The 9,565-nt window shown below is 35.4% G+C and overlaps 1 protein-coding gene across 1 annotated transcript; it reads right to left on the reverse strand.

Annotated features, from left to right (window-relative positions):
* Positions 1-3,842: 3,842 nt before the first annotated feature.
* LOC130940695 (ALA-interacting subunit 3-like) lies at positions 3,843-8,894 on the reverse strand. Its single transcript, XM_057868909.1, has 8 exons — positions 8,523-8,894; positions 7,729-7,787; positions 7,536-7,610; positions 7,335-7,451; positions 7,134-7,204; positions 6,193-6,490; positions 4,854-5,143; positions 3,843-4,165 (listed from the first exon to the last, which is right to left on the reverse strand). The coding sequence occupies exons 1-8, from the start codon at positions 8,596-8,598 to the stop codon at positions 4,111-4,113; spliced, it is 1,041 nt and encodes a 346-aa protein (XP_057724892.1). The 5' UTR covers positions 8,599-8,894; the 3' UTR covers positions 3,843-4,110.
* Positions 8,895-9,565: the final 671 nt, after the last annotated feature.

The following is a 9,565-nucleotide window of genomic DNA, read 5'->3' on the forward strand; positions in this document are numbered from 1 at the left end:
GATCCCGAGTAGACTGGGGGCATGTTTTGTCTTGTCCTTTTGAATAGAGAACCTTGTTAGGAATTTTTTGGTTAGGTCTTTGAAGCTGGTGATTGATCTTGGTGGCAGGTTGTCGAACCACTTCATGGCTGACTTGGTGAGAGTGGTGGGGAAGGCTTTGCACCGAATTGCGTCGGAGGCGTCGACTAGGTACATTCTGCTTTTGAAGTTGCTGAGGTGGTGACTTGGATCGGTGGTGCCGTCGTAGAGATCCATATCGGGTGGTTTGAAGTTTCGCGGTACCTTCTCCTTCATGATCTCTTGCGTGAAGGGATCATGGTTGCCTTCGGGGGTGGCGCCGCGTTCTGCCCGGTCTTTCAGGTTGGCCTCTATTTTCCGCAGTTTTTCTTCTAATTCTCTGCGCTTTCGAGTCTCCCTCCTCAGATCTTGCTCGGTTTCTTTCTGCTACTTTATGTCCTCTTCGAGTTGTTTTAGTCGGTCTTGTTGTGCCCGGTCTGTTTCTAGGATCTCCGAGCTCTTCTCTTTTTCGGAATTTTGTGGATCTTTGTTTGGGAGTGATGTCTTTGGGCGATTCTGTTTGTTTCCTCCTGGAGTGCGTGGTGATAGAGGGCTGTCCGGTCGTTCTCCGGTGTCAATTTCGTCCTCTTGTTCAGATGCAGTGTGGTCATTGTTGAGAGGGTCGTCCGCCATGATAGAGGGATGACTTCCAGGTCCCCGGCAACGGCGCCAATGTTCCGGGGGTTACCTGAAACGTGTAACTCGGTCGTCTGGAGAGGCCCGAGGTGGGGGTTCAGGGACCCGAGCTTGATATGTGGAGTGGTTGGTGGTTGTACCTGCAATGACACTCCGATGCTTAAGTTAGCATGGGTCCAAGCAGATAAGTGTAGAATGTGGAATGTATGCCATACTTGGGTGCTCCAGTGTATTTATAGTAGTTGGTCGTGATCTTCCCTGGATAAGATATTCTTATCTTATCTTATCTTTCAGGAGTTTTATCCCTATCTTTGTGGAACCGCCTTTGCTAGGCCTTTTCGGCCTTTAGGTTTGGGCTGCGTTCCTTTTGATGGGCCTTCCCTTGCTTTATTCGTCCGAGGTCCGACCTTTAGGCGTGAGCCTTAGGACGAGGTCGGACCTTTTATGAACTGACCGAGTTTGGGGGAGCCCGGTCAGGGTATGAACAATAATGAATAAATTGGGATAGCCTCCCCAATAGTCTTTATTAGAATGCCTACAGAGGAGAGAAGTTTTCTTTACCACTCTTCAACTTGCTTCCTCACCTTGTCCTTCATTTCTTTAAATGTGGCATTTTTTTATTTTTGGACTGTAGATGAAAGACCCAAATATTTATCATGTGCACTAATATGAATAATTTTCAATTTTCAAGCTAGTTGTAATCGAGCAGCGGGAGAAGTATTATTACTAAAGAATAGAGCTTATTTATGCAAATTAACTTTTTGGTCACTGAATCCCTCGTATGACTGAAGAAAACTGAGAATATTTTCACAACTATTTTCTGACGCTTTGCAAAAAAAGATTGAGTTATCCGCAAACAATAAATGATTAATAGTAGGACATCTTCAGTTGATCTAAATACCTTCAATGAGACCCTTTTGCTCTGTCTTGTTTAGCAAAAAGAATAATCTTTTTGCACAGAAAAAAAAATAGGGAGATAGAGGGTCTCCTTTATGGATACTTCTATTTGGTTTAAAAAAGCCAAAAGGTTGACCTTCAACAACGACAGAGTAAGAAATTATAGTCACCACCTGTTGTATCCAACCAATCCACCTAAATTCAAATCCCAGTTTCTCCAAAATGAACCAAAGGAAATGCCACTCAATACGATCATAGGCTTTGCTCATTCCAATTGAACAGCCATTTCAGTCGATAGACCCTTCTTCTTTGTCTTTAGATAGTGCATACATTCATGAGTGACTAAGACATTGTCTGAAATCAATCTACCCTTAATAGAGGCACTTTGATTAGGGCTAATCAACGAAGTCATAAATTCTTATAACCGATGGACTAGTACTTTAGAAATAATTTTATACACAATTGAGGAAAGGCTGATGGGTCTAACCTGTGTCATATCCTTTGCATTAAGAATTTTAGGAATGAGACAAATTTGTGTATGGTTTAAGCTCTTGAGTAGTCTATCACTGACAAAGAAACTGCAGACAACCTTGAAAACATTCTCTCCTATTAAACTCCAATAGAATTGAAAGAATTTAGTCGTAAATCCATCATCACCAGGAGCACTCTGAGGGTGAACACTAAAGATCGCACGTTTTACCTCATCAAAACTAACCGGTCTAGTTAATTTTCTGTTCATGGTTGTTGAATTTTTAGTTTCAAAATCTTCAAATGCATGTGCTACATTAGCTTGGTCAATTAATATCAAGATATCCTTGAAGTATGTTTCAGCTATTTGTGCAATTTTCTCATGGATGGCAGCATCATTCTTTTTCAGTTTCTAAATTTTATTTCTCTACATTCTGGATTGGAATGATTAGTGAAAGAAATTTGTATTTTTGTCCCCTTCTTTTAGTCACTTTACACGAGATTTCTACCTCTAATAGTTTTCTACCCTAGAGTAAGCATCCTCAAGTTTATTTTCTAAGACTTCAATCTGTTCTCCTCCTGTAACATCCTCCTCTTTGAGAATTTCAAACTGAGATGTGAGTTCACCAATGTTCTTCTTCGAATTAAATTTGTTATGTTGCTGCCATTGAACAATATGGTGCCAACAATACTTTAATTTTTGAGCCAAAACAAACATTGTTGAACCATCCACCCATTTCTTCCAAGCTTTAGTGATAATTACCCGTACCTCCCCTAAAACTTAAACCTCTGTTTAGATTCCGGATTTGTATCAAGGAGGATAGACCCATGATCTGAACCATTTTCTGCAAGCCAAGACAGCAAGATCGGCAGAAAATAATCCATTCGCTCACCGTTTGCAAGTGCACGGTCAAGTCACTCCTTAATCTTATCCTGCCCTTATTGCCTATTAGCTCAAGTAAACTTTCTCCCAATCATACCCAAGTCTTTCAGTCCACCACCATCAATAAAATTCATAAATTCAGAAATAGATGAAGCTGATTTTAATCCCCCTCATTCCTTCTTATCGAGACTCATTATAGCATTAAAATCACCCATAATTACAACCTTTCCAAGATAACGTACAAAAAAAAGTTCTATATATTGGATAGATCGAATCCCATCCAAACTATTTAAACATGGATTTGGATTCTCTAAATTTTAAATTTCACTTTAGAGAATAAAGTGTGATCTTTTACCATCTATTTCATAAATGGAACTAAGAGTAAATATAAAAGAGAAACCATTCAATGATAGAAGATTATACTTTACTTTCTAAAGTAAAAATTCACAATTTAGAGAAACCAAATTCTTTATATATACCCCAATAAACTCCTAAGAACAGTTCAAAGCAAGATCAGTTATTAAACTTTTTTAACAAGAATCTCAACTATTGTACCTTTCTTACGTGTTAAAGCTAATCCACCAACTATATTCATTGGACTAACAATCTTCCAATCCGTAAATTGACAAAATTTCAACTTACTTTCCATCAGATGAAATTAATTTTTTATTTCATATATAAACACAATTTCAAGAGAATAAGTTTGACACATCCCTTTAAAGTTTTAAACTGTCAAAGATTTTCCCAAACCTCAGTTCCATAAAAAAACTCTCATGACGAATTAAAAAGAGAATAAAAAAAAATTTTGACAAAAGTCAAACATTGACCGAAACGGCATAGGAACTCTTGGAAAAAACGCTAGTAGAGCAATTTGACCTAGTCGGCCAGGTGTAAAATATAGTTGTACGCAAATCAACTAGCAAGTATATTGGACCCTATTTAGCTAGGGAGCATGATATTTCAATTTTGATACACACCACCACAAATAAAAAAATAAAATAACACATTTTGGCTTCAGTTTGAGTGGCACCAATACCTAACTCAACAAGTGCTGCACTATTAATTAGTAACAGATGTACAAAAATTACAAGCACTACAGTATTAATAACAAATCTTTGCCTTCTTGGATGAAAACAAAGCATTCATTCGGCATAACTAGTTCTTTAATCTCAGTGCCCTCCTGGGTTCCTATTCCATGACAAATACGATGGATCTCCAAGTTGCCTACATATGCAGATACATAGGTTAGGGTCAACATTCAAAAATTAAAACTGCACTTTAATTTATCTAATCTAATAAATAACTAAAAAGCTAACGGGTATGAATTTTGACTTGTACAACGGATACATACCCAAGTAGATGAAACAACTGAACAAGGAATTAATCGTGCAAAATTGTCAGGGCATTTTAATAGACCGGACGACTTTTTAATTAATACAACTTTTAAACAGTGTTTTTTCATCACTAATCACTAGAGGTTTTTCCTTTTGCGGACTGGAAATGATGATTTTTTCTTCCTTTCTTTCCACAAGTCAGAGGTCTTATTCCAATAGAAGAAAATAGAAAGTGCAGAAAATTTGCAACACCTTACCATACAAGTCACTAAAACATTATATAGGTTCCATGTATTCACCAGTTACAGTATTAGAAGAAAGTGGTTGAAGTTGAATGCTAAAACCTAATAGTAATATTCTGCATCTGTCAGTAGGGAGCCACTAGACAAACGCATTACCAGGGATTTGTGAAACACTATCGCATGCAATGATCAGATGCATCTAACATCATTTTGGCGAAAACATGTGTAAGAAATCAAGCAAGAAAATAAGAAAGCCCATGTCACCCCATAAACAACCCTTTCTTGAAAGTAACTTTAATTCCATGGCTAAAAGCAGCTGAGAAATTCAAATATTACCTTGGCTTGACAAAGTAGATAATGGTGAAGGCCATAGCCAAAAAGAAGCACAATCCTCCAACAGTGAGATAAGCAATGCCAAGGAAGTCATTCTTCCCACCCAACCAACCGGTGGTTGACAGTACGAGCTTTTTCTTGCCACTAAAGCTGTAAGTGTTGTAGTTATTTTTCAGTATCACACTAATTGTATCACCTTCATTCAGATCCACCTCTATCTTGCCATACAACTTCCTGAAAGTTGGAAGTGCAGCAGTTCGCATCCAAACAATAAGATCCTCCTGCTGACTCAGCTGCTCATAAAAGAACAAGGGTGAGCCATATATCTCATACATGCACTGATAGTTATTGCTAACAGCAAACTTACATAAGATGACAATTAGAATATAATAGTTACTGAAATGAAAGAGAAGTATATTAAGTCTGAAATACAGATTTGAGCGGTGTGGCAACACAACTCCAACGACAATCTACAATGTATACAACTATATATGGGGTTGCCTTACTCAAGTGATACAATTTTAAGGATAACAACAGAACAATATAACTGCAAATATTATAACTATATTCAACCTCTTCAGCGGCTTATTGCATATTTCGTGGTTATAATTTACCAAATTTGTATTAAACCTTGTTCGATTTTAACGAAATAAATTAAAAATTTGTGGAATAGCAGGATTGGTAGAACTAATATTAACAGTAAATTAGTTGTAATTGTATCATCAATATACTATCCATAATTTTTTTAAAAAGTTGTGTAAATTTTAAAATCAATTATTATTTAGAGTAAACCCCAGAATGATCCTTAAAAGAATTTTGCATTGGACAAATAAGCGCCTGAAAAAACGACAGGAGTTAATCCCTAAACTTTTAAGAATCAAACATATTTGTCCCTAATACAAATAAAAAGATAAATTAGTCCAATGCAAAATTCCTTAAAGACCATTTTTGGGAATTTTCTCTTTAATTTATTTGTTGAAAAAATAAACTTAAATTCAGAGACAATAAATGTTTTGGTGGTTTACAGCAGTTGATGTGTAGTTTTAAAGTGAATGTAATATGTATAAATATTAATTATAAATGCTTATGGAACTCAATTTATTTCAATTTATATATTTTGGAGAGAAATATTTATCAAAGACAATCCTCTTGGTGGATGCAAAAGTAAAGATGCAAGTTTAACACAAAAGCACATGCAGTGATAGACAATGCCATAACTCAAAACCCATCAAAAGTTCAAAACAGCCTCTATATTACATGGATAATATGTGCATGTTTGTGTTTGTATTTGTGTGTGTGTATGCTTAATTCAATCGAAACATGAGTTCACATAAATACTTACTGGTATGGAATCATTGAGCCGTGCACCACCAATAATAGAACCATTCTGGAAATTTTTAGGAAAAACATCTTTTCCAAATTTATGATCCCTATCACTCTTCCAGGAAATGCCTTTCTTGTTCACTGTCAAATTTTTGTTGTTACGGGAGAAGATGTATGTGTCATTGAATAAACTCCAAGCTATAAGACCACAAGGTACAATTGGCTTTCCATTTGCCATATCTTCCGGCTTACAACCACTTGTTGAGTCCCATTTCTCGCTATCTCTCAACTGCTCATCATTTCGGCTCTTAACATACCTGAATTATAGAGAAACATGATAATTATTTGTAATAAACAATCCTGCATAATAAACTGTATGCATTAAATAAAATTAACCACCGAGACAAAAAAAGCAAACAGAGAAACAAATGAAGAGATAAGATGAATGCATGAAATATGAAGGTACAAGTAGCAATCCCTCCTAAAATCCCATCCCATATGAAAAATTATATGTTATCTCCAATAGTTCTCCAAAGTTCCAAGAGATGGATAACAGAATCCAAGTTACAATCAAACAATCTATGATAACACTTTCTTACCGTAAAAGAATATTTCAGTCAGTTAAATAATAGCATGTACCTTTTTTTTTCTAATTAAAGAATAATTTCTTTGGTGACAGAATATAGCTGGTACATGAACTTCATACCAGTTGTCAAACCATTTGTTCTTTCATTATAACTTTATTGTGCACATGTAGACTTATACCTCTTATAACTTGGGGCAGACAACTAAATTCTATTAGTATGAAGTAAATGTTTAAATTGTATTGCTATTTGACAATGACCAAAATGCTACCCATAGTTCCTACAATTGCATATGTGACCTGTGGCACAGATAATACTTGAAAACAAACCAAGATATGAGCAATAAGCATAAAGGAAAAATGATTATTAATATTACCGACGATGATTCTGGTAGAAGTTGTCAAGCTGGTAGTAAACATGAATAGGTGATTTCATATGCTTGTGAACCTTTTATAAGAGCAAAGTTTGAGAAAGATGATATCAGCATGATAAGAACTCAGTTAATTATCAATAATGGGAACATACAAACAATAATAATAAGAAATGAATAAGACAAATTGGTGTCATGGAGACTTACATTTAGTGTTATGTTGCATGTTTTATCTGCAGAAGGATTCTGAATGTAGGCTACCTTGTCTGAAGAATTTGACTGCGGTATGCACTCTGCATCATACCTATGAATAATTTCAACAACCTAATAAATCCAAGGAAAGGAAGGTAAGTACCATGAAGATACAACTTCAGAATACATTAAAAACATTATATCATTCAATCAAACCTTTCGTGAAGCAAGTAGCGAAGCAACTCCAACTGGAACAAATACAACACTAACAAGCAAGAATACGGAAATAACCTGCAGGGGAGAGCTTAAATTAAGTTTCTACAAAATAAATAGTGACTTGAGATGCATGTAGATTTACACATATAATCATGAGGCTAGCAATGTGTAAACACGAAACAGGTAGTCTTACAGCTCGTGGCGTAAGAATCGGCTTGCAAGCAGGAAGTTCTTGCTGCGTAAACTTCGAATCTGTAAGATATTAAATTTCCACAGAGAAATGTTGTCAGTTTAGTCTTCTGCCAGTACCCAAAGGGACAAACCACAAAAGCAATTCACTAAATCAGAAAAGACCAACTACGAAACTGCATAGAACTCCTTGATTAAGCCAAAACAAGGACGAACAGCATGAAAAACACTAGTCAACAGAAATACCAACTCTGGAAACAACTTTTTCAAAAAATCAGGTCTATATTTCTGTTTAGATTTAATTCTGATCCTCTATTAATGTAAAAGACAAACATTTGATCATATATTGCCATATCAGCCTAAGGATTTGCCTCTCCCTCATATAATAGTATAAGGTTTGATGGATGACAGTGCATCAAAATTTATCACCTTCATATAAACCATTAAATTTCATAGAAACAACTACTACAAGAGATAACTAACTCTGTAGGTATTATTTTGAACTAAATTTTAACACAGGAAAACCACCAAACAACACATACAAACCCTTCAGAAATGAACCGCAACCACAAGAAAGCCCACTAACCCAGTATCCATTCCCTACCCAACGTACACAATTTAAAAAACCCCAAAATTTTCTTCTTATTTTATAACAAAAAAAAAAAAAGATATATTTGCATGATAAACCAACAATTTCACCAAGGAAATAAAAAAACAAGTGTGACTGAAAATTGAGCTGAAAATGGGTAAAAGGAAGGAAGTAAAACGAAGATTGAGGAAAGAGAAGAGTAAAATTACACTTAGGTCGCTTGGTGTTTCTTCTTGCAGCTGTGGAATCAGCGGATCCAAAAGCCGCTGCGCTCGAAGATGACATTTCCCGAATGAGAATCGGAATCGGTCAAAGACAAGACCTTTTTAGGGATTCAATTGAATTGAAAGTGAAAAACCCTCGGAACAGGAAATTGGGGGAAAAGCGCGCGATTGATTGATTGCGGAGGAGAACAGAGGGATCAGCTTTTCGTTTCTGGCTTTAATAAAACGATGGTAAGGGTCGTAGAAGAACGCGTGAAATGGAAGAGGAAACAGAGAAGAAAGTGAAGAAGAAGGGTGCCGCCAAGGGAGGAAGAGTCAAAACTCAAAAGGAAATACGAGAAGAGTTCAACGATACAACTGAGGAGTTTTATCAGTTGCACACGCCTTCAATAATCAAATATGATGGGAAAGTCTTGTCTTAATTTTTTTTTTAAGAAGTAAAACTTTCTAGAAAAGCCCAACGACCTTACAGATAGTCAGATAGCAAATAGCACAATATCTTTTTTTGGTTCACTGGTTGTGTTATTTGTGTTATTTTTAATAGCATAATATCTTATTTGTTTATATTAAACTACTCTTATATATTAGTCCATTACAACAATAAAAAAATTTTGTGGTCCACAAGACTTTTTTATTGTTGTCATGGACTAATATATAAGAGTAGTTTAATAGTTTATGTTTGAAACTTTGAATAGTACAAACTTTTTGAATTATTTTTGTCTCTAGTGCTAATAAACATGGTTTTTTGTTTAGATTAGAACTTTTGCGTTCTTTCTAAAAAAAAAGAATATATCTCTTCTACTTTGTTTATATTTTGGGTCTTTTTTTATTTTATTTTTTTTCCTGTAAAATTTTTTTTCGCTCTATTTAATTGTGTCCTCTTTTTTGTGGATGATTATCCATTTTCATAACTATTTTTTTTCCTTCTTAGTAACAAAATTTTTAGGCTATGTTAGGTTATGGTAGGTAAGTAATGATGTTAAAATTTTTTTTCCTAATATATTATCCATTTTTTAGCGTTGTTCTAT

This window comes from Arachis stenosperma, chromosome 7 (assembly GCF_014773155.1).
Source record: "Arachis stenosperma cultivar V10309 chromosome 7, arast.V10309.gnm1.PFL2, whole genome shotgun sequence".
NCBI classification, from domain to species: Eukaryota; Viridiplantae; Streptophyta; class Magnoliopsida; order Fabales; family Fabaceae; genus Arachis; species Arachis stenosperma.

Coding starts and splice junctions, on each gene's coding strand:
- LOC130940695 (XM_057868909.1), bottom strand. CDS start 8,598: ATGTCATCTTCGAGCGCAGCGGCTTTTGGATCCGCTGATTCCACAGCT. Junction 7,452..7,535: donor CGCTACTTGCTTCACGAAAG/GTTTGATTGAAT, acceptor TGGATTTATTAG/GTTGTTGAAATTATTCATAG. Junction 6,491..7,133: donor TTCTACCAGAATCATCGTCG/GTAATATTAATA, acceptor TCTATAATTCAG/GTATGTTAAGAGCCGAAATG.